This window comes from Dasypus novemcinctus, chromosome 17 (genome assembly GCF_030445035.2).
Source record: "Dasypus novemcinctus isolate mDasNov1 chromosome 17, mDasNov1.1.hap2, whole genome shotgun sequence".
Classification (NCBI taxonomy): Eukaryota; Metazoa; Chordata; class Mammalia; order Cingulata; family Dasypodidae; genus Dasypus; species Dasypus novemcinctus.
Window position 1 is genome coordinate 20,336,484 of NC_080689.1, and position 25,716 is coordinate 20,362,199.

The 25,716-nt window shown below is 40.5% G+C and overlaps 1 protein-coding gene and 1 pseudogene across 7 annotated transcripts in view; one reads left to right on the forward strand and one right to left on the reverse strand.

Annotated features, from left to right (window-relative positions):
- Positions 1-25,716, forward strand: part of LTBP1 (latent transforming growth factor beta binding protein 1) — a 410,312-nt gene that overhangs the window by 37,077 nt on the left and 347,519 nt on the right. For all 7 annotated transcript variants that reach the window (XM_058278378.2, XM_058278382.2, XM_058278380.2 and 4 more), the window contains exon 3: positions 17,368-17,665. In XM_058278378.2, coding sequence (XP_058134361.1) covers positions 17,368-17,665 — 298 coding nt within the window. The remainder of the gene's footprint in view (positions 1-17,367; positions 17,666-25,716) is intronic.
- Positions 9,921-10,680, reverse strand: LOC101445117 (very-long-chain (3R)-3-hydroxyacyl-CoA dehydratase 4 pseudogene; annotated as a pseudogene).

Below are 25,716 nucleotides of genomic sequence, written 5' to 3' on the forward strand. Positions count from 1 at the left end.
AGTGTACTAGGAATACATGTTCTTAAATTTGGTAGGGGGTTGTGGCTTGAGGATAAATTATATCTCCTGCGACACAGTCTGTTAAACAGGCTTCTGAGAGATTTGGGATTATTGATGAATTTTTTCACTCTTTTATTAGAATCTTTCTGTTCAGAATCATTGCATATAGTTTCCTTATTTTCTTTCCCTTAATTATGCTCTTTCAGAATTGATTAGGCAAATCAAATTACTATTAAAATAGCCAGTTACTCCTGACTTACATTTTAACAGTTCTTTCAGCTCCTTTTCTGAAAATGGTTCTGTCAGACTTTAACAATAATAGATTTAGTAGCCAGCGGCTCCTTGTCCACTCTGCATTTTCCTTCTAGTTTTCTCTCCCTTTAGAGGCGTGACCTTATATTTCACAGTGAAGCTTCCAGCTTTGCCCCCTGTGGGTGTGAGAGCCTAATTGTTGTGCTCTTGTTAGCAGGGACTGCCCACAGCTTACAGTTGTTGGTGTTACAGCATGGCATTGTGGCAGCAGTGACATTTACGAGCTTTTGTGTATTAGCCTGGGAAAACTTTTGGCATGGCTTGGATTGCATGTCTTCCAGGCTGCTCCAGGCCTTGGTCAAGTTATACCATTAATTTACCTTCAGAAACACGGTCAAAATGAGTCAAATGGTAATTTGTAAAGGCTGGGTCCCACTCACGTAGCTGCTGTTCTTTATTGAGTTAAGACAGCTAGTTTGGAGATACCAGTCTTGAGCATGAGAACAATCGTTTATTTTTTTTTAGCTTGATAACATTGTCACTTTGTTGCTTTCAGACTTACTCTGGAATATTAAGTCTGGGAAAGAAACAAAACAAAACACCCCAGTTTACTGTGTTTCATTCACTGTGAAAGGTTGTGCAAAATTCTAGTGGTAGAAATAAAAGTCTACCTCAGATATATATGTGACCTTTTCGAAAGCTTCCTTAAGGCTATTTTGGTGTGTGTGGGGGGATGAATTTGGTGCAGGGGGTAGTAATAATAATAGCTGACACCTGTCTAAGCTGCGCTGCACCGGACAATGTTCTCCATGCTTTGCACACTGCTTTGCATGTATTAATTCATTTAATCGACATAACAACCCTCTTTTTGTCATTCCCATTTTATGGATGGGAAAACTGAGACTCAAATGGGTAATTAATTGATACATACCAAAGGCCTCACAGTTAGTTGGTGTCTGAGCTGGAGCTTGGCTTTAGCTGGGCTCTTAACAATTATGTGACATTGTTAAGTCAAAGTAAAATTATATTTTAATCTTGGTCTTTTTTCCCCTTTATTATTTTTTTAAGATTATCAAATATCTTTATTTTTTCACTTACTTGTAAATAGTTTTTCCCCTTTATTTTAAACAGTGTTTCAGAGACTTGATGCCCAAGTTGGCTGTTATTTCAGTCTTATACATCTTGTTTTTTATTGTTCCAGTTTTCAAAGAAAGATTCTCATGTTTAACATTTTTGATTGATAAAAAGATGTTAGTCTTTCAAACAGATTAAACATGTTTATAATAGTGCTAGGTACATTAACCAATAAAAGCATGTTAAGAATAAGTTTCAGGGAAAACGGACTTTGGCCCAGCGGTTAGGGCGTCCGTCTACCATATGGGAGGTCCCCGGTTCAAACCCCGGGCCTCCTTGACCCGTGTGGAGCTGGCCCATGCGCAGTGCTGATGCGCGCAAGGAGTGCCGTGCCACGCAAGGGTGTCCCCCGCCACGCAAGGGTGTCCCCCGCGTGGGGGAGCCCCACGCGCAAGGAGTGCGCCCGTGAGGAAAGCTGCCCAGCGTGAAAAGAAAGTGCAGCCTGCCCAGGAATGGCACTGCCCACACTTCCCGTTCAGCTGACGACAACAGAAGTGGACAAAGAAACAAGACGCAGCAAACAGACACCAAGAACAGACAACCAGGGGAGGGGGGAAATTAAATAAATAAATAAATCTTTAAAAAAAAAAAAAAAATAAGTTTCAAAGTAAAAATAATGTGTGTTCCAATATAGTACAGTTATCATAAAGTCTAGTGTGTGATACACTGTCTCACATATTGTTTAGATTGTAGAAATTACAGCCCTTAAAAATTTAGGTTTGCTTAAACTAGTACCAAATTGAATAGAAATTTCTTTTCAAAAAAGGTATTGATTTTTTTTTTGCCATGCTATAAAAAATAATATAGGCCATTTCAGAAAATCTGGGAAGTATAATACTGTATAAACAAAAATTCATAATTTTGTATGATTCTATCACTCAGAGGCAAATGATTAATACTTGTATTTAAGTATATTTTCTTCCTGCTTTCATTCCCTCATTCATTCATTCAACAATAATTTATTATCTTCTATGATCCATACATTGTCCTAAGCACAAGGGAAAAAGCAGTGAGCAAAATAGCCTCTCTCCTTATAGAGCTTATATTTAATTGGAGAAACACAAAGACTAGATAAATATATAATGTCAGGTGGTGGTAAGGGCTTTGAAGCAACACGAGGCAGGGTAGGGGATCTAGAGGCGCGGAGGCTGCTGCTTGGAATGAGGGGAGGAAGGGAAGGTGCCTTTGAATATCTGGGGGGACCAGCCTGTGCGAGGGCCCTGCAGGGGAAGCAAGTTTGGTTTGTCCAAGGATTAGAAAGCCAGTGTGACTGGCAGGGTGGGAGGTGGAGACTTGCCGGCTGTGGAGAATAAAGGCTTTGCGTTTCCCTGAGTGAGAGTGACGCTTTTGAGGCTTTTGAGCAGAGGAATGCTTTGATCTGGATTTGTTCTAACAGGATTCCTCTGGCTGCCTTGATGAGAATAAACTTAGGGGGCAAGGTGGCTGGAAGGAGTTTAGAGGCTGGAGGTGGTGTGGTCATCTCAGGATGTATTTAAAGGTAGAGCCAAGAGGATTTGGGGATAGGTTGGTATGAGAGAAAGAGAAGAGTCAGACCAACTTGGTGAGCACCTTGGTGAATGGTGGCACCTTTTAAGGAGCTGAATGTGTGGAGTTTAAGAGGTAGGGGAATCAAGACATGTTAAATTTGAGAAGCTGTTAAATGTGCATGTGGAGCTGTGTCAGTAAGGCAGTTGGCATGGGGATCTGTAGTTCAGATAAGAGGAGAAGTTGAGGGATCTAAGTTTGGGCACAGTCTAGATGGAAATCAAAGCCATGGGACTGAATGAGATCACCAGGAGAAGGGGTTCAGAGGCCAAGCTCTTGGAAATGTTGGGAAGAGGAGAAAGAGAGAACCAGGAGGAGACTGAGAAGGGGTTTGGTGGTGAGGTGGAAAGGAGGCTGGCAGGTGGCATCTCAAGAGCCAGGTAGAGAAGGTGGTGAGCTCATGGGCTGGTCAGCTGTGGCCAGTACTGTTACTTGGTCCGAAAGGGAGAGGACCAAGAATGCCCACTGGCTTTGACAGTCTGGATGCCACTGGCGACTGACAAGATCAGATTCAGCAGAAAGGTAGAGGCTGATTGGAATGAGTTGAGGAGAGAGTGGGAGCTTCTTTTACTTGATGTTGCCTTCTAAATCTTATTCCAGATCATCAGAAATCTGCTTTAGTTACTGTTTTTTAATGATTGGAACACTCCATGATTTTAATCTAGTCCCTGTTGTTTGTTGGTAGGATGTTTCTAACTTTACCATTGTATTGATAGCCCTACTGCAGCAGGCTTCATTGAATATAACATTTCCCAGATAAGGAATGTCAGTCACAGTAGGCACAGGTGTTTTTAGGGCCTAACTTTAAAATATGGCTGATTGTTGTTGAGAAAGGCCATGCCAGCGCACACTCCCCTCGGCAGCTAGGAGTGGACCAGAACATCCAGAGGCGCGGGACGGTCTGGCAGTGATGGTGGGCTTCCATGTTTCGTTCCTGTGCTGCCGGCTCATGTCTCTCTTGGTTCCATTAAAGCATACTGGACCAGCGTCCTAGACACACGTGTTTAGGAATATGTTAGAATGCCTTCCTTCCCAAGCCCAATCTCTCATGAGAAGTAATTCCTGAATCAGTAGAAACTACTTCCGTTTTTCTGTTTAATGCAGCTGTTCTTAACCAGGGGTCCGTGAGCTTGAATTGAAATTCAAAATAACATTATTCTTGCGGGGACGTGTTGGTACAGGTGTGATATGTTTATTAAATAACACACAGTATAGTGAGGACTTAGTAAGGGGTCTGTGGAACAAAAAGGTTAGGAACCCCTGGCTTGATGGTTTGGCTTCTTGGCGGGTTTAACCACTAACATTTCACCCCGCGTTCTGGGGCCAGCTCAGTGTATGGTTTATTTCCCTCGGCTTGCAGGTCTCATTGTAAAGGTCTTGGTCTCAGGGAGGTCTTTCCCTGAATCCCACTGGATGGGCCCCCATTGTTCCCTTTCTTCTCTTTTGGAAAGGCCTGTAATAATTACAGCCACGCGGGGCGGTGAGCTCCCTAGGGCAGAGGTGGGGTTTTCTCCTCTACAATAGCCACAGGGTCTAAGACAGGGCCTGGTGCCAAGCAGGGTGCACAGTGGTCACTCAGTGTTTTATTGGACTAAGGTGCAGGTTCATCCTGGCAACTTGCCCAAGGGCGCCCCGCCGAGGGGGCTTCAGATTCGGAGCTGTGTGAGCTGTGAGCTCAGATGAGCTGGGCAGGCAAGGTGGAGAGTCACTCTTTTAGACTTTCTGTCTTTGACTGGGTAGTAGCTCCTCAAGGAAAAACAGTTTCTAAGAATTCTTTGTATCCTTTATGGTCCCTTGAATATAATAGTTCACAAATATTTGTTGATCCATCCAATAAGGGACCTCTCATTTCTTGTGTTCTGCTGTAGGTTTATTATTACAACACATAACTGTATGGTCATTTTTTTTCTATACTTGTCTATTTTCCATACTAGACTTTGTTCTCCTTGAAAGCAGGAAACTTGTCTCCATCTTTTTATCCACAATTCTTGGCACAATTCCTGGCCTAGAAGGGGGCCTTCAGTGTTTGAATAAATGAATGAATAAAAACATGGATGGGATTAAAACAGGTTTAAAGGTTAATTGTTTAGAAATATATTGTTTTCCTCCCAGTGAATTATAAAGTGTCACATATATAAAGTACTTTATATGTGTACAATAAAGTCTGTAAAACCCAAGATTTGTCAAAACTTGTATTTATCCTACATATAAACTGGCATTAATGCATACAGGGGAAAATTAGAGAAAGGGCTTATTGAATAACTCACTGAATGAATAGCAGAATAACTTTTTATTACCATTAATGTTATCAATATTTAAAAACTTAGGGCATAAATTATAATTCTGTTTTTGAATGGCATATTTTACTCAGCCTTTATTCTTTTGAATGTTTCCTTGGTATAAATAACACTGTGGACAGCTGGCCATATTTATATACATAGTTACTTCCCTTTTTTGGTATTTTCTTAGGATAAATTTCTAGAAATGAGAATTCTGAAATATCTGTAACATGGTAAACTGCTTTCCAGAAGGCTTGTACAATTTTATCATCACCTTTGCAGTGTTTTGTATTAATATCTGACATTTAAAAATTAAATAGCCATAATATTATAGCTCCTTGTTTTAGTTTGCATTTCTTTTGAGAAATTTTTTTTTTAGTTTTGCATTTCTTATTGATTTGGATATTTCCCCAATAGTTGATTTACTGATTGTATTTACTTTCATCTTAAGTGTTTGTTTCTGTCCTCCTTTCATCTGTCAATTTTGGTCTTAATATGTTAAAAAGAAATTTTATGAATTCTTTCTGTATAATATAGTGTTTCCTGAGAAATTTTTTCTGGTTTGTTTTTCCCCTTCTTTTATTATTTTTAATTAAATGCTATATGTTTATATAGTCTAAACTGTAAATCTTTAACTGTTTTCTTTTCTCTTTTTTCATTGAGCTATTGGGATTTAAAAAAAAAACTCATAAAAAGGTAATAACAAGAACAGAAAGAAACAGAAACCCAGCAAAACTGCTGTTTGGTCTTCATTCCATGACTTATGAGTTAATTATGTTATACTCTGTGAATGATTTTACAGTTATTGATGGCTTTGGGAAGTATGTTTGGCCTCAGCTGACAACCTCCTTTAAGTTAAGTAACGTGGTAATGAGCCGCTCATGCTGAACTTGGAGTTAGAGGCCCTCAACCTTCCAGAACACAGTTCCTGGGGCGTTAGGCAGACGGGAGCTGACTCCTTGACATAAAGACATTATATTCCTGAATAAAACCATGAGATTCTGCACTCAACCTTTGTGATTTGTTTTCTCTGTCATTTGCACTGTGCTCCACTATCCGATTATCCCTTGGTTAGGTTGTCACTTGAGAGTAGACTGATAGAAGCAAACTGGGTGGGAAAGGGTGGCAGAAAAAGCCTGTGCCTGGACAGCCTGGCTAGAGGAGGAGAGAACAGTGAAAGCAGGTGCACACACACCTGCAGTATCTCACATGGCTCATCATAGTGATCCAAAACCCAGGAGGTTATTCAGTGTCCTGGTGCTTGATGGGGCATGGTTCAGCTATCTAGAAGACATGGTTATGGGGAATACTGTGGGAATACTGCCGTTATTCCACAAGGCTGGGTAGAAAAGATAGTGGGGGAAGCGGATGTGGCTCAGCTGATAGAGCGTCTGCCTACCACATGGGAGGTTCACCGTTCAAACCCAGGGCCTCCTGGCTTGTGTGGTGAGCTGGCCCATGCGCAGTGCTGATGCGTGCAAGGAATGCTGTGCCACGCAGGGGTGTCCCCTGTGTAGGGGAGCCCCACGTGCAAGGAGTGCACCCCACAAGGAGAACGGCCCCGTGCAAAAAAAGTGCAGCCTGCCCAGGAGTGGTGCCACACATGTAGAGAGCTGATGCAGCAAGATGACACAAGAAAAAGAGACACAGATTCCTGGTGTTGCTGACAAGAATGCAAGCGGACAGAGGAAAACATACAACGAATGGAAACAGAGAGCAGACAGTGGGGGGCGGGATGGGGAGAGAAAAAAAATCCTTAAAAAAAAAAAGATGTTGGAATGCTGTGTTAATTTTTTTTTTTCCAGGGATTCTAAAGGAAGATGACCCAGTGACGTTTACAGTGAAAGCACCGCTTTTATTTAGGTTTGATACGAGTTGTAGACAGATTTAGAGTAGACGATAAAGTGTGACCTCATGCTATGTTTCTTGTGATCTGATATCACTCAGTGCTATTGAATAACTTCAAAGGGCAGCTGGGAATGGCTGTGAAGGCACACACAGCAAAGCGATTTCTCACCTGCTGTCTCTGATCACAGAAGACACAGTTAGACTCATATTTCTCCCTGGGACACATGTGGTAGACATGCTGCAACTTGTTTGGAGAGAAAGCAGAGAGTCACTGTTTGCCCTGTGTGGGCTGCAGGGACATATTTTAAATATAACTAAGAGTTACTTTTTTAGAATTGAAAGCAATAGAGGCTGAGCTTCAGGGCATGGGTTACTTCCTAAAAATACAGTTGCTGAACTTTTAAAGACATTAGGATCAGCTTGTTAAACTAGTAGGAGTCAAACATGGAAGAAGTCCAGACATCTTTTCTGTTTAGGGCAAAAATTGGGAATCTACTCAATTTTGACTGTTCAAAATGATGGAGTGTTTTAAGCCCAGCCTGGTAGCCAGTGTAGAATAGGATTTTGTTTCCTAACCTGATAACCCAGATGCTGATGTCAGGTGGTCTTTCTGCAGAGCCCAGTATTCCAGTTCATCATTACCATGGTTGTGATTTCTGCCACTTTTGCCCAATCCCCAGCCCCATCATCAGCCCTTCACCCTGTGATCAAAAAAGAGGTTTTAGCTCTCTTCACTTCTCAACGGTCTTTTAAAAAAATTTATTATGGTTAACATATAAACAACATAAAATTGCCTATTTTAACCACTTTCAAGTGTTCAGTGGAGTGGTAGTGTTAGTTACATGTACAGCATTATGCTATTAATACCATCACCACCATCCATTACTAAGAGTTTTTCGTCACCCCAAATAGAAACTGTGCTCATTAAGCATTAACTCCCCATTTCTCTCACCACTACCCCCACTGCCTTTTGTTGGATTCTTTTTTAAAAATTATTTTCATTTTGAAAAATTAAAAAAAATATGTGGGAAAGTACAGCAGATAACAATAGTGAACATCTATGTATCTATCCACAATTAATGTCTCCTGAACTTGTTTTGTCCCCCCCTCCCTCTTGTCTTTTTTTTAAAGAAGAGAGCTATTCAGAGAAAGTGATGTTTCCTTCTCTAGTATTGCTCTACTTTCTGCCCACAGTTTACAAGTGCATGAATTTGGTGTGAATCCAAGCACTTATTTGCAAATTTTTGTTGATTTCATATGTAGTCATAGAAACAAATAGCATTGTTTTATATATTTTAAAATTACATAAACAGTTGTTATAACGTGATCATACATAGAACAATTTTGTAAGGGAGCCTCCTGTTTGCAAGACCCATCCATGTTATGAGATGCAGATCTAGATCATGATTTTAACTGCTGAGTAGTATTCCAGCACATGAGTATATCACAGTTTGTTTATCCATTTATCTGTTGATGCCAGTATTTTGCTACTAGAGTTGGGTGCAGTGAATATTTCTGTAGGTCTCCTTTTTTTTTCATTTTTAATTTTTTAAAATTGTATTTTTTTGAAGATACATAGATCACAAAAAATGTTACATTAAAAAATATAAGAGGTTCTGATATACCCCACACCCCACCTGTATGTCTCCTTGATTGTATGTGTATAACAGTTTAGAAGTAAATTGCTGCATATTAGGGTTTTGCACGTTATAACCCTACCTAGTTATTGCCAAATGGCTTTCCACAGAGGCAGATCCAAAGCATACCCCCATTAATGGTATATAACAGTTCCCATTTCATTATGTCCTAGCTCAGAATTGGTGGTAACAGACTTTGTTTTTTTCAATCTCTTGAATATGGAATCAAGTCTCAATGCTGTTTTTTTTTTTGTTGTTGTTGTTTTTGTTTTATCTCTTCCTGGCCCCCGGCAGCTTTTTGCTTGCTGTCTGCTCTCTATGTACATTTGCTGCGCGCTCCTCTGCATTTTTGCTTGTCTCCCTTTTTGTTGCGTCACCTTACCGAGTGGGCTCTCTGTGGTGCTTGAGTGTGTGGCCCGGGCTGGCCGCTCTTTGCAGTGTGCGAACCCAGAACCTCCCATATTGTAGACGGGAGCCCAACTGGTTGAGCCACAGCCACTTCCCTCAATGCTGTTTTGATCTGCAATTTTCTGATTTTTGGAGATGTTGAGTGTTTTTTCATGTTTATTTGTTACTCAGATTTTATTATCTATGAATAACTGATTTATATCCTTTGTCCATTTCTTTTTTTGTTTTTGTTTTTGTTTTCCTGTTGATTTGTAGGGAGTCGTGATAGATTCTGGTTGGTAATCCTTTGTTAAATATGTTGGAACCATTTTCTCTTTGTCTGTTGTCTTTCAATTGTGTATTAAAATTTTTTTTGAAGGACATTAATAATGAATTGCAGATTTACTCTCATTTCTGTTTGCTAAATTTTTATATAATCAAATCTGTCAGTCCTTTTTGATTTTTACTTTCTATTTCACATTTGAGAAATTCTTTCTTACCCCAAATCATGAAGCTATTCTTTCATATTTTCTTTTAAATGTTTTAAAGATCTGGAACTTATTCTTGTATGAGGCATAAGTGGGGATTTACCTTTTATGCTGTTAGATGGATGACTGTTTTTTCTAACACATTTATTAACTAGTTCATTATTTATTTCTTCATAGATTTGTTCTTTTTCCTCCATCATATTCCAGGGCTCTACTTATGTCTGAGTCAGTTTCTAGACTTTTTACTAAATTTCATTTATCTGGTTTTCTAAATCTAAACAAATAACCACATTTTCTTACTTTGTGTAATAAATCTTTTTTTTTTTTTTTTTTACTTTTCTGTGTTGTGTTTATTGTAGCTGAATCCACAAGTTTGTCTTGTTTTATTCAACATCAGAATGCTGTGCTTCAAATCTTCTTCTTTTTAATGGGAAAGACTCCTGGGATGTCTCTTCTTTCTGAGTAAAGATGACTGTAGGTAAAATACATACCTATGAACAGCATCATGAGATATCTTTCTAGCATGTATGGGAAATAGATAGGTCAAAAGGCAGCTTGGTGGAGTAAGTACCAAACGAATCAAAATAAGGCAGTGACTGATAAATGGCAAACGCTTCAGCAAGAACACACAGAGGATAAATCAGCATCCACAGTGTTTGACTGAGCCATGTCAACACCGCATAGGATATTCCTATGACCGATAACATGCTGTAAGTATACCTAACCGTATCCAAGAGATTCCACAAGATGAATAAAACACACACCACACATTTCTCTTGGACTTCCTCTTGACTGGTGATGACCACAAAGAGGATGATTATTCTTTCTGTGAGCTGCAGAAACCTAGGAAGAAAATGGCTTGATTCAATGCCAACATAGATGTGCAGCAACTCCAGGAGGGAAATGGATTGGCAAAGCCGCATCACAAGTCCAATAGCATAAAAAGTGTCAACCATTGAATCTTTTCCAAATGAAAAGAATCTGACTGTCATATTTGTTAATATCCATGAATGGCCACAGAACTGGATTAAATAATAGATGAAAAGATAGGCATTCTTCCTATACCTGGGCTGCAGCCAGGCGGGCAGCGCCGTGGCCCTGCGGGGCGCTGCCTCGGGCCTGGAGCGCGCTTGGGAAGGAGCAGCGGCGGGATGTCGGGACAGTGGGCCCCGCAGCCGGCCTGCGACCCCCTGTGTAATAAATCTTAATATCTGGGTCCTCTTTGTCATCAATGTTTTTCTTGTTCTTGGCCTTCTAATGTGCCATACAGATTTTAGGATTGGCTTGTCAAGTTTTTGAAAAATCACATTATGATTTTAATGGCATTCAATTTATGGAAAAATCTGGGAAGATTGTATCTATCTGAATTGTCTTGAAATCCACATGCATGGTAGATCTTAATGTTTATTCAGGTTTGTTGTTGTTGTTGGTCCTTTGAAAATGCTGTATCTAGAATAAGCAAATTTAGAGCTAGAAAGCGGATTAGAGGTTCCTAGGGGCAAGGGAGAAGGAGAAATGGGGAGTTATTGCTTAATAGGTGCAGAGTTTCTGTTCTGGGTCATGGTAAAGTCTTGGTAATGGATGGTAGTGATGGCAGTACCTTATGACTGTGATTGATACTACTGAAATATACACTTAAAAATGGTTAAAGTGGGAATATTTGTTATGTACATATATGTTACCGCAATTTAAAAAAGCTTTACAATTTTCTTCACGAAGTTTTGCACATTTTTGTTAGCTTTCTGTTAGATAACGTATCATTAGTGATGCCATTGAGGATGGAGTGTTTTGTCTATTACATTTTCTAATTACAAGTTGCTTGTTGTAGGAATACTGTTGACTTTTTTTAAACCTTATTTAGTTCTCAGGAACCTTGTGACCTTTCCTATTAGATATAATAATTTGTAGAATCTTTTGGATTATCTACACAGACAAATAGGTAAACTGCAAATAGAGATACATTTATCTCTTCCTTCTACTTTTAGGGCTCTTACTTTCTCTTGTTTTCTCATGTTGATTGGGACCTCCATTGCAACACTGACCAAGAGGCATTTTAGGCTTGATTGCGACTTTGATAGGAAAGCTTCTCCAGTTTCCCTGTAATATTTGCGGTCATTTTGGTATATGCTATTTGCTGTAGGATTTGCTGTTGATACAGTTTGCCAAGATGAGGAAATCCCTTTGTATTCCTAGTTGGCTAAGAGTTTTGTTTATCATGAGTAAGTGATTAATTTCCTGGAAAACTTTACATTGAGAGAAATTCTCATTTGATTTAACTTGAGGAATTGCATTGATTTTCTGATAATTAAAGCCATCCTTGCATTCCTGGAATTAATTATATTTGGTTTTGTTTTTCAAATATTTCTGCATTTGATTTACTAATATCTTATTTAGGCATTTTGCATCTATATTCATAACTGAGATTTGTGCGTTTGTTTCCATCTGATGTACTATTACTGTCTGTCTTTGATACCAAGGTTATACCGTCCTCTTAAAAAGGAGTTTAGTTCTGGGGCCTGTGCTGAAGGTTCCTGCCTCTGAAGGGTCAGAACTGGAAGGACTTCCTGTGGTGGCTTTGGGAATTGGCAGTTTCCACGTCCTGGGTACTTGTTCTTTGCCTGACCTCATGGAATTCCCACCTAAGCCTGCACAGTTTAGTATCAAAGACTCAAGGGACCTCTCTGCAGACCTCCATGTGCAGGTGTCTCCTCTGCAGTCCTCTGTCCTGCAAATTCCAGGAGGCCGGGTTCAGTGAAACCATCACCACCCTGCTCCGCTTGGCTTTCCTGCCTGACTTGGCCTGGAAACTGCCTCCTACAGAAGTTCAGGGTGAGCCAAGGCTTACCTCGATTATTGCCCTTCTCTTAGGTGTCCCAGTCCTGCGCTGCCAGCTCTCCAGTATCTGAAACAGTTGTTTCACATCTTTTATCCAGTTTTCTAGCTGTTTATGGCAAGAAAACTAATTTAAAAGAAAACCAATAACAGTTACTTTGTCCTGGTCAGCAGTGGAAACCTGTCTTTTTTAACTTAAAAATCTTACATGAACTTTAAAAAATGCAGTGGGGGAGAGCAGATAGAGGGTTAATTTCCTATGCTACCTTGAGCAGAAACCCTGTTATTGGATTATCTACTTTATAGATACTCTTGACCCCACTCCTGGAGTTCATTTCCACACACTGAATATGGCTCAGAAGCTCTTTCTGTTTTGCACCTGAACTTTTTATGTGCTGACTCCCTTGATGCGCTTTTGTACTGTAAGTTTAGTAACTTGTTACAGCTGCTGCAGTTGTACTGTAATGTTTTCTTCTGTTTATCCTTGGTCAGTTTGTTTCATACTTGACTGTCCCTTCCAGTCTTCTAAATCAGCCCAAGCCGATTTAGCCTGATCTGGAATAGTGTAACTATATCTATAACATGGTATGTAAATGTCTACAGACTTTGCATATGCTCAGTGCATATTTGAATTTTGATTTTGATTGAAAACTGTCTGCTTTGAAGGCTTGGAGACTGATGGAATGATATGCAAACCAAGTCCAGAGGTGTAAGTTTTAGAAACTTGCAATATTTAACAAGCTGTAGCTTATTTCTGGATGTATGTTGGGAAAAAGGCAAACCCCCTCCTACTGCATGGCACTTCCCCACAGGTTAAACAAAGAAACTGCATAGAGATGGAATAAAGGGAAATGGAAATCTTCCCTACCTGCATATCAGAGGAAGATCAAGTCCCTATGTATCAAAGAAACATCTGCTCCGGCAGCATTCCAAGAAACCATAACTCCCTAACTGTTTTCGAGTCACTATCAGGGAAAATTTTCACCTCTAGGGCTTCCTATTGGTCCCTGTCCCTCATTTGGACCCTCAACCCCCTCCCACCAACTCTCATTTCTCCGCCTAGGAAATTTCTGTATAAATTCAAATCCCCCCCTTCCAGGAGTGGGCTGAAGTCTCTCTTCAGACCCCCACCATGGTGGTGGGGAGGCTGAAGTCTGTGCTTCTGACCTCCTCTGTTGGGAGAGCTTCCCAATAAGTTCTTTCTCTGCCTGTGGTCATATCAGTCTCTGTGTCCCAGTAAGTGCCGTTTTTCTCCAACAGTAGGTATTGTTTTGTAATGGGCCAAGAGCCCACTGAGTAGTTTCCCTTTGTAGATGACATTGAATCCCAGCCTCATTTGGAAAAGAGTGGTTTTGCTTTCGTGTTTGTCAACCAAGATGAGGTTCAGACTCCTTTCCTAAGGTCCAAAAAATCCTGTATAAACTAATTAATTGACCTGGAAAAGAAGAGAGAATTTCATAGAAAGAGAATAAATGATATGCAACCATACCTGTGAGATGTGAAAGGAATGACCAAAATGGGACAGGAGTTCAGATACTGAACAACCCATTGTGAGAGGGCTGGGCACTTTGGAAAGATTTTATGGAGAAGGAAAGACAGGGCCAGAAGTTTCAGGTGAGCCAGAGGTTGAGAGGCTTGTATTTGAGGACAGGGCACAGTGTGTGCAGAGGCCAGGAGGTGGGACTCCCCGAGGAGTGGTGGGCGTCTGCAGGGATCAACCAGTGGGAAAAGAGGCAGTAAAGCATGACTTGAGCCAGATGTTAGAGGGTCCTGAATTTATCTCAGGCGATTAAAAAGTGTTGAAAGTTTTTGAATGAAGGAGAAAAATGGATTCAAAGAGCAGCATTTTAGGAAGCCTAGTCTGACAGCAAGTATGGATTAAGATTTTGTTCCCTGACCTACTGGTTCTCAGACTTGGCTGCACATTGCAGTCACCCCGGATGCTGAAAAACAAAACCAAACCAAGCCCTGCTGCCTGGGCTCCACCCCCAGCAATTCTGATTTAATTGGTCTGGGGTTAGGACTGGGTTTGGGGAGGTTTAAGAGCTCTCCAGTGAGTCTAATATGCTGGAAGCCTTGAGGAGCCCTGCCTAAACCACTGATAAGATCTTGGTGGAGCATCCAAGCTTTAGGCTGAACACAGCTGACCAGGCAAATGTTGGCTCAACAAGCAGAAAAAAAGTTGTGCTTCTGTAACATTTATAATATTCCATATAGTTCAAAACTTTTGTTATAATAGTAATTTTCTCATAAATGCCTATGAATTATGCATTGGCAATGAAGTAGATGCTGACATACGGATTGACTGTTGGAAAGGACCTCATCTTGAGAATTTCGTCACATGAAAAATGTTTCCTCTTCTGCATTAAAAATAAAAGGGCAAGATAAACACTTTTAACACAGGCAAGAATTCAGTAAACTGAAAGAAATTGTATGTAGTATGAAAACACTAAACTTGGAATTATGAAAATATCAAGCCTCACAGACTTGCTGGTGGAAGTTTCCAAATGCATTATGCCAGGGTTCTCAAACGTGAGCAAGCATTAGAATCACCCGGAGGGCAATCACAGCTTGCTGGGCTCCAGTTTTGGATTTACAAAAGCAGATCTGGGGAGCCTGAGAATTTCCAAGTAGTTGCTGCCTCTGTTCTCCCATGCCCCACACTTTGAGAACCCCTGGTCTTCACTGCCTTGTAAGAACCACTACTGGATGGGGTCCAAATAGTGTAGGAGAAATAGCTTCATAAAATGTGGTCACAGGACATGAGCTTTGTTTTTCACAGTATATAGTTAGGCGAGGGTCTTGCCTTGGCAATGAAGAATCCATCCTCAGCTGTTCAAGTCAGGGCCCCAGCCCATTTGGGGGAGAGGAGGAATTGTTTCTCACTTTCCCTATGTCCTTTAAAAATTTACTGCCGAAGGGTGGTATTCTGTATAATCATAAGGTTATGTAACATCTCCTTTTTCTTCCAGTAGAAAATATTGGGGAGTTTATTTATTTAGAAATTACTCTCCCATCGCCCTCACTGCAAAACTTAAAAGAGTTAAAAAAAAAATAAAAAAGGTACCCTTTTGCATTTCTTATTCATCGGTGGGGACCACTGCCCTCCTAAAAACAACTTCTTGCATGTTCTTAGTGGTATTTTGGAAGCTTCCAGTCCCTGGCCTCCGTCTAGGTACCAGCTTTTGTAAGCTGGGAGCAGGCCTCCTGGTCGATTAGCCACCATTTGTGATACACCTTGGGAGCGAGGAGAAGCGGAAATCATTCTCAGATGTTAAGCCGAGACATGGTTCTAATTGAAAGCATGAAGAGAACGTACACATGGAAGTGCCTGGGGGATGAGCTCAGGCAGAGGCTCAGCTTTGAAAGCTGCCTATGGCAGCTCCTTTGCTCCGGGGACATTCCATAAATAACCATTGTTCAGGGGGTACCTTACTCATATCAGATCCTTAACAAAGTTTGCTCAGTAGGTCAGGAAAACTGTAAGCTAGAATCCTGGACTGTAAAGGCTCAGAGCTTTTGAATTTGAATTGTAGAAGCCATACTAGGGAGGGACCCTTGGGGACCATTTTAGAACCAGCAGCTACTACCCTCCCCATGTCCCTAAACAGCACAGGTGCAGAGGACAACGCTAAGTGACTTAATCCCCAGGTCACTTTGGGCTCTGGGTGGATTAATTTTTTATTGTTTTAAAGAATCCTTCTCAACTTTTTGAAAATTTGTCAGCCTTGTCTTCTGACATTGAGGACCAATTTCTTACCAGTATTTGCTGTAACTAATAGGAATTGTAGGAAGGTGGGAAAAGTATTTTCTCTCTTTTACAGAAAATCAATAGGTTTCAGAGCTTTTAGGCCCTGATGATTTGGCTCTTCTGTAACTGAGCCTCCTATGGTTTCTAGCCCTGATTTATTTTGTAATTGTCCCGTGGCCTGCATCTTGCATTGGATTTTGTGGGAGATTTCGTAGTATCACCTGCTTTAGGACCAAAGTTTAAGTCCAAGGTGGACTGAAAGCAAAGGGTATGCACAATAAGTCTGTTTGAATGAAGAAGAGACTGAAGGAATCATATCCATTGGCCTGGGGCATTATCTAATAAAACTTAAGTCAGGAACACCTACACTTCCATGGGAACTAGCCTCCAGCTTATTTTATCCACGACCCACAGCCCTGCTAATTTTAAAGCTCTGAAGAGAGTATGGTGATTTAGTAAGGTCTTTGAATAGGTATTCGAAGTATGTTCATCCTAGCAAACAGAAGATAAGAGAATGTCTGTTTGGTTGCTTCATGATTAAATTAGGGCTGGTGCACAGTACACTGGGTTTTTATACCAACTAGCAGGTGTATCGTGGGGGACTCTCAACTTTTCTTTCCTTGGTTTTCTCATGCATGAAGGGAGTGGCTTGAACTAAATTTCTAAAAGAGTCATTCTGAGCTCCAAGAGCTTATAGAAGGTGAAGTCCTTGGCAGAATACTTGCTTGGATTTGGGGATTGGACTTGAGTATTTGATTTTTGCCAAGTCTTCTTTGGATACACAGAACTTAAACATAAGCCACAGAACACAACTTAAAAATGGCAGAACATTTTCTTCTGTGTTTTCCTGCATTTGATGCATTTCTGAGAGGCACCTGTAGTAAAATGGTGAAGGATGATGGCTTTGGAGCCAGTTCCCTTGGGTTCAAATCCCAGCCCTTCTATTTACAAATAATTTTAAGACTTTTCTGGACCCCTTTATCTGTTTCTTCATCTATAAAGTGGACACAAATATCTACTTAAAACATTTGTGGAGGGGATTAAATTAGCTAATGTATATTAGAACAGTGCCTGGCAACCCTTCATAAACACTAGCCCGCATCATCGTGTCTTTCAATTCGGTGTTACTGTATTGGAGAATGTCCTGATACCTCCGTTAGTGAAGTCCATGATGCTTTTTATTCAGAGCGCTGTCTTCCCTTCTCTTTCTGCAGCAAGCTGTGTTCCACCGTGCCAGAATGGAGGGATATGTCTCCGGCCTCAACTCTGTGTGTGTAAGCCAGGGACAAAGGGCAAAGCCTGTGAGACCATGGCCACCCAGGGCGCTTCGTCCACCGCCGTCGCTGCAGGACAAGGTCCGGGGGCTCCTTCCCCCTGGGTTCCCCCTGAGCAAGCACCAAAGCATGCTTCATCCAAGAAGGCCAATTCTCTACCACGAGTCAGTCCCCTGGCCCAGATGACACTGACCCTCAAGCCGAAGCCTGTAGGAATCTCCCAGCAGATATATTCTCAGTGAGTTTTCTGAACTAATTACTCTCTTGCACGCATTGCTTTAAATCATTTTTGTTTCTTGCAAAATTCGCAGAAATCACTTTGATAATAATGTCTGGTCTTCTCTTTTTTTTTTTTCTTCTTCCCCCTTTAAGGCTTGACGTGTTATTCTTACATAACAAGTCTCTTCAAAATATTTGTTGTGTGTTTAGCTTCTGCAGGAACAATTTACCATAAGCAAAATCTATAGAAACAGTGAAGATTAGAAGGATCAAATTTGGATGGTGTGGACAAATAAAGATCATTGTTTGACTGTGGTGGAGTTGAGTTGAAAAATTCTGTTTTTGTGTGTGCCCCAGAGTTTTGAAATAATTTTAAAAAGAGAATCAGTGAGTGTGATTTTTCAAGACATGGAAAAACACACAGGCTATTTAAATGAAAGTGCGTCTTTGGGAAGAGATACTTTGTCGACCTCAGTAGCAGGTTAAGTGTATCTTTTATTAACACCATGTTTACCTCCCAGTTGCCATGCGGGCCCATTTTTGGTGAATGAGCTTGTCTTCTATTTATGGCAACATGTTTTCTTTTTCTAAGCATTAGGAAGTGGGTGCCCTTCTGAAGAAAGGAGAACTCATGGATGAGAAAGTTTATCCTGGTTCTCCTGCGGGTGGGGTTGCTTTAGAAGGAGCTGCTCAGCTGCCGGGTCCTCACACAAACTGTCTCCATTTAATTAGCTACTCTTTATCAATAACGAGGCAGAGTTGACTGCAACTATCACTTTCATTTGTCTGGGAATGTAAAATATAGGAAGTTCCCCTCTTAAAAGCTGGCTTGACCCAGCAGTCACTTGCTTGGAATTAGAGTGCTTTCCCATAGAGACAGGCTCCACATGGTGATTAGGATCCAGGCAGCCCACAGAAGTTATTTAGTCTGTGACGATAGGTGAAATTATCTGAATTTATTATACATTTCCTTTGAATAGGCCACCCACTCTTCTGGTGAGTGGGGTTCTGATAACATTTTTTTTCTTCCCTCATTAAGGCTCTTCTTTCTGATTTTCTTCATTTTTGTCTCATAATGTCTCATGATGAATACATTTGGGGGGCTAGTTGGAAATCTTACCTTTTTGCCAGCATTTCAATTGGGAAATATATCCTGCAGCCATCAGCAGGAAGAAATAATTGTTATAACTAATCCTTAGGAAGGGCTTCTTGTATGTGTGCCAGGTACTGTTTTACAGGTTTCATATGCATTATTTCATTTGCAGCTTACAGTGACTCTATAAGGCACGTACCGTCACTGGCCTATCTTATGGATAAGGAGACTGAGGCTCAGAGAGGTTGGGTACTTTGTGCAGGGGCACACAATTGATAAGTGACAGCATCAGGATTTAAATCAAGGCAGTCAGGCTCCAAAAGCAGGAGTTGGCAAACTTTATTCATGAAGGGCCAGAGAGTAAATATTTTGAGCTTTGTGGGCCATATGGTTTCTATTATAACTATTCAATTCTGCCGTTGTAGCACAGAAGCTGTCATACACAATATGTAAATGATCGGTGGTACTGTGTTCCAAAACAACTTTATTGATGGACACTGACATTTGAATTGCATATAATTTTCATGTGTCTTAATGAAATATTGCTCTTTTGATTTTTTTCCCCCAACCATTTAAAAAGGTAAAAATTATTCTTAGATCGCGGGCCATGTAAAAAACAGGTAGTATGGCCCACAAGCTGTAGTTTGCTAACCCTTGCTCTAAAGGATAGTAGTGCTACTTGTGTTTAAATGTTAACTGTTTTGTCCTTGAAATGATATAAATCTTTGGTTATATCATAGCTAGACTTCTCCCTTGCAGCATTGTTCTGAATCTTAAAAACGGAACAATTTCTGTGCTGAACTGTGCTTTGGCGAGCAAGACTCAGATTACTGTGCATTGCAATTATTCTTTTTGCAGCATTATTACTTAAGCAAACTGTGAAGTAATTTACAGGCAACATCATTCATCTTGCATATCACCATCCACTATTAGAATTTGACCCTCTCTGATGTGTATATATAGAATGCTAGTAAGAACCATATGTTGGATGTCAGATAAAGGAACAACCTATTTTTTCTGTCTTCTTTTGGTAGCAGCAGTATAATATAGCCAAGAATGTTGTGAGACAAAGAGGCTAAGGTTTCAGCGCTGACTTGGCTCTTTGGTAAAATAAAAGTTCATTAGATAAATTGCTTCAGAGCCTTCATCTGCTGAATGAGATGCTTTTTTGGAAGGCTTGTCTGTGTAGGTGTTCCTGCTGCATGCTTTTAGTTAATAAGTAGAATGGTTTAGGATGCTATTGATTCTGATACTCATTTAATAAACTCGTGTAGATGGTCCCATTAGCTGGGCACTGCAGGAGCATTAAGACATGTGAGACTGGATCCTGCCCTCAGGAGATTGTGAAATGATAGCTAAATTACTGCTCAAGACAAAGGAAGGGGTTCAATTTAGGTAATGATATTATAACCTGAAAACATATTTAATCAAACTGCTAAGGATCCCATGACGTAGGACCATTTAGGCCACTTTTGAGAAATGCTGTAGTCCTTAAGGTATGTTTTTTTTTTAGATTGCCTACTTTAGGGTGTTTCAAGGTTTTGTTTATAACCAATGATGGGGGAGATTGATTAAATCTTAAAATGCTCAACAGTACACATAAAGATGCTTGAAATGCCAAAGTTTAGCTGGCATTTAGCTGTTTAGCTGGTGATGCATCCGTTATGTGACATATGAGATGTTAGAGTTGTGTTCATTTATTGAATGAGTTTTTATTGTACGTATTCTATGTTTCAGGCACTGCTCTAGGGTCTGAGGATATAGCACTCAACAACTAAACAGAATGTTTGCCTTATTGGAACTTAAGGCCTAGAGAGGGGGAGACAATTGACAAATGACACAATTAAGTATGCTAGATTGTGGTAAGTCCTATGGAGGAGATAAGGCTGGTATATTGGAGAGGGTTCTGGCTTGGGGAGGAGTGAGGGGTGTGGTAATTTTAAACACAGGGTCAGGGAAAGTTCCCCTGAGAAGATGTGATTTAAGCAAAGACCTGAAGGAGGCTCTGCCATGAACCATGCCCATCTCTGGGGGTGGGACCTACCAGGGGGAGCCCTTGAGGCAAGAGCGTTCCTGGCATGTTTGAGAACAGCAGGTTTGGTAAAACCATACTGTTGAAACTACACACTTTAGGTGAGAGGGTGTTAGATGAATTGGTTTTACCTTTGGCCTAATTGACTTTAGTACCAGGTACAAATAAAGTTCTTTGAGAGAGCAAAGAAGGATTGTTACAGGTTTTTGAGTGCTGGGGAAGTGGAGGTCCACTGTGGATCTCTGGAGAAGGTGGTCTCTTCATAGCAGAAGATGGTTAACTGGAGAAAAAGGGCTTTTCCAGGGAGTCAGTGCCATGAGGCCAGAAAGTATGGTGTATTAATCTATTGCTGTGTAACAAATCACCCCCAAAAATAGCTGTCTAAAACAACAAACCTTTATTGTCAGTTCTTTGAGTCAGGATTCTGGGAAGGGTGGAGTTGGGCGCTCTGGCCCAGGATCTCTTATGAGGTGGCGGTCAAGCTGTCTGCAGTTACCTTACGGCTGGACCGGGCTGGAGGAGCCGCGGTTGAGCTGGCTCACTCACATGGGTATAGGCAAGAAGCTTCTCCATGTTTCCTCTCCACATAGAGCTTCCTGAGTGTCCTCACAACTTGGCCGTTGGCATCTCCCAGAGCAAGTGCTCCTGGCCTAGAGAGAGCAAGGAGAAAGCCACAGGGCCTCTTAAGTCTTTGGTCCTGGATATGCCACACCTTCTGTCTTAATCTCCTTGTTAGAAGTGAGTCATTAAGTCCAGTCTGTGCTCAAGGAGAGTAGAATGTAGCTCCATTACTTTTCAGAGAGAAATATCAAATAATTTCTAGACACCTTTAAAAGTAGTACATTTAGGGTATGATTTGATTGGAACTTGATATAGATGAGGACTAATGGTAATATAGGGTTTTAAAGGTAGTTGAAAACCAGGTTAAAGATGGAAGATTTCAACAAAATAATTCCCAATCCCTGCCGCCTCCTACAAAAACAAACCCCTCCAGAAAACCCTAACAAAACAAAATAGAAAAAGTGAAAGAAAAAAATAAAAATAAAAAGGAATGGAGGGGGAACCTATAGTTTAAGCTTCTTAAAAGAAGTTTAAGAAACATAGTAACAAAATCACAGTCTATGGACAATGTTTGTATACTGACTCACACAAACTAGAAATAAAGAAAAAGATGGTGATAATTTATAGAACAATTGTAAAAAAAAAAAGCTAACATTGGAAATTTGATATAAAAGAGGGTTGTTGAATTGTGGGGGCTGTGACGATGGCATTGTAGTTATGTACATAAAGGAAACTTTTATCAGGGAATCATATTAAGATTTACAGATAAAATGTGATGTCTGGGATTTGCTTCAAAATAATCCAGTGGGTTGAAGTATAGAGATAACAGGATTGGCCACGAGGTGGTACGTATTGAAGCTGCCTGATGGGTACGTTGAGATTTCTTATACAGTGCTCTCTACTTTTGTGTATTTTTTATATATTCTATAACAAAGAGTCAAATTAACATTCAAATAGAAAAATGCTACAGTTTTACTTGTGCTTGAGAAGATGAACCTGGCCATAGTACCTACAGTAGATCAGGACTAGTAGGTACAGATAGCTCTGTAGCTGGTATAGGTAGGGGTGGTCAAGTAGGGGAAGGAAATGAACCCAGGCATTACTGCCATTGAAAAACCTTGGTACGTAATTGAATGTGTGAGGCAAGGGAAAAGAGAATCAGATGTGACCCAGGCATGGGGCTGAGGGAGAGAGAGTCTGTAGACTCCCTCTGTTTTTGAAGATTGCCTGAGGAATAGAGTAGACCTCCATGGTCTTTGAAGGCTTTGAATACTTGGCAAATGGATGGTCTTTGAGAGAGATTTACAGGTGAATGGTTAAGAGCATCCTCTGTACCCCACCAGGACCTAACAAACAGGTAGATGTCAGCAGTACATGCTGCCCTATTGGTCAGGCATGGTTTGCAGGGACTCTTGCCAGGGCATTCTGACTAGTAGATTGCTGTTAGTTGGTCATTTCATTCATGTTTCTCATTGAAATTTATTATTGTGATGTTACTGCTACCAGTTTTGTGGGCCACATCATAGGTCTGCCATGAGTTGACACAAAGACCATCTTCCAGTGTATGAGTTTTGGCAGTCACTTTTCTGATTCTTGGAACTTTTACTCTATAATACTGGATTCCTTATAAGGCCCATGTTCACATTTCAGAATACTCTCATAATTGCCAACCTATAGATGTTATTCACAACTATCAGTGTACTCATTTAGTAATTGCCACTATTAGATCCCAAGTGCATCTTGTGTCTATCTTTAGCTCTATTTGTAAAAAGGTGTTAATGCTTCTAAGTCATGGCTGGGAGTATCTACAGTGGATCAAAAATCAAAACTATTTAGCTTTACAGAGGTTTTTCATCGCCTGCCAGTGTCATTATTCACATATGCATTGAAGTACTCCATAAACGTTCATTTTCAACTCTGAGTGCTTCTAAATGGGACTGTCTAGACTTGTGTAAAATGTCCATCTTTATCCTTGTAGATCATAATGGAATCATGAAGCAGAAATCAAAAGGGACATTCTTGAGCCGCTAATGTCTTCTGGTTGTTTAGGGAATATTGGTGAAAATGACCACCACTTTGCCAAATGGAGAGCCTTTTATCTAGACTGTATAAGGAGGAAGCACTTTTGCAGGAGATGATGTACCCAGGCCCTTTTCTTTGAGCTCGAGAAGGAAGTCTGGTTTTACTCAGGATATGGATGTCAAATCTATCTAGAGAGCTCAGTTGTATCCAGTTTATTTTTTCGTCCCTGTTGACAGCTATTTTCATCATCTTATGGTGTCCTGATGTTACAAAGGATGGTGATTAGTTTCTCTGGAAAAGATAGATTTGTCCTGTCTCAAACCAGCTGAGGGGACTGAATTTATCTAACGGCATTGACTACCTCTCCCTTTTACCATCTTCTTCCCACAATGTGGTGAAGAAAAAAGGAGCAAATTAGAAAATATTCTTTTAAAGGACAGGAATAATTCAAAGGCATTCCAGAATTATCAAGTGAACTTACAGTCTGTCAGATATTTTCTAAATATAGAGAAGTCCCTTTAAAATCCGCATCAAGATGATGGGTTCCACTTTCAAAGTTCTTGAGAAGGGAATACTTCACCTTTACCATGGGTCATAGTTGATAGGCTGCAGTGTTGAGTGACGTGTGTGCTGTGGAGGAGAGGAAGGTGCAACGGCTGATGGTTATCTTTGGGTCACTGTTATCGGGAGGCTTAGAGAAACTATATACCCGGCTATTTAGAAGGATGGGAGACTTTGTGGAATGTTCCTTGAAGTATTCTGTCCCCTAATTACCAACAACAAAAATGTAAGCTCATTCCCTTTATTTCAGCTTTTTCATACCACTCCTAAGGAGAAGAGCCCATTAAAAAAGCTGCACCCACAGTGAAAACTTTAGCTAGAGGATTTGAGCTTTTTGAACGATTAATAGTTGAACTTGGGACCTGTTTTGAACTTATTAAAATGCCCTACAAATAGATCAGTACTCAGGAAATTTCCCCAAATGAGCTCTCAGAATCTGGGGGGGACCTTGATTGCCCCGCCTCAGGTTTCTCTTCTGTGTGTCCCTGTACTTTTCATTTTCATCACACCACATCGTCTTCCATCTCTTTATCCACATAGGTACACAGGAGGGCTTCAATAAATGCTGGTTTAAGAAATGTTTTTTTTGAGTTTTGCCTGGAGGAAGAAAAGTATTAGTATTGTCTAAATCCCTGTCCAAGGCAGGAGTTACCCTTTTATCTTCAAATAATACGATTTGCCTTTGTAAAGTCCTGAACATTTTGCAGAGTACTTTATATTCCTTATTGCATTTGATCTGCCCAACGAGTCTGTGAGGTAGATGAAGGTTTTGATCCCTACTTCATGAGGTGGAAAACAAGCAAAGTGTTAGAAAATAGAAGAAAAGTAACTCAATCAGTCCATGGTCTTTGTGACACCTTAGGAATGGGATGGGATGGGAACTAAATATTTCAACCAATGGCTGATTTTATCAGCTTACGTGCAGTTATTTTAAACTATTTGAAAATTGAAGTTATATTGAAATTACAGAGAGTGCACAAATTAAAATTGGCTTAATTTGTGTTCTTTCTGTATGTATAACCTGATTATCATAAAGTGATATCATGCTTATGTAAGTACCATCCACATCAAAGAACAGAATTTTACCAGCACTTCTGTACCCCTGGTTCCTAGATCCTTCCTTCCTCCTCCCCACCAAAGGTGGCTGCTGCCTTGACTTCTAGCCCCAGAGATCAGTTCTACCTGGTTTTGAACTGTATATGAATGAGTCATAATGCATGTATTTTTTCACTCAATATTATGTCTGAGATTCTTCTGTGTAGTTTTGTGTGTCTGTAGTTTGTTCATTTACAGTATCAAAAGTATTCCATTATATGAGTATGTCACAATTTATTAATATTTATTCTGCTCTTGATGGATGTTTGGATCCCCCCACATCCCCTCAGCTTTTGGCTCTTAAAAATAACACTGTGTAGGTGTGTATATGTGGGAATTCCAGGGGAAGACCTTTTTGAACTTTTCCATCAGAAAACCAAGCCAGCTGGATATAGCATTGTCAAGGCTTGAGAAGTACTTCATAATCCATAGAAATTGTATGAAATTTGGTCATATTGGTAATTGTTGGCTAGTTCTGTTTTTGTTTGAGGAAAACAGGCATTTGGGGAAAATGGTGGGGTGAGAGTATTTTGAGGAACAAGATGCAAAAAACTCTTAATTTTTTCCTACGGAAAGACTGACTTTGCAGAAAGTGGACCGTGGGAGGTGGGTGGGGGAGGAGAATGGGGGTCAGTTGTGTATTGCCTTGGCTGTGTGCTGCAGGATCCCACCAGGAAGGTGTGGCTAAAGGCAGGTTTGGAATACA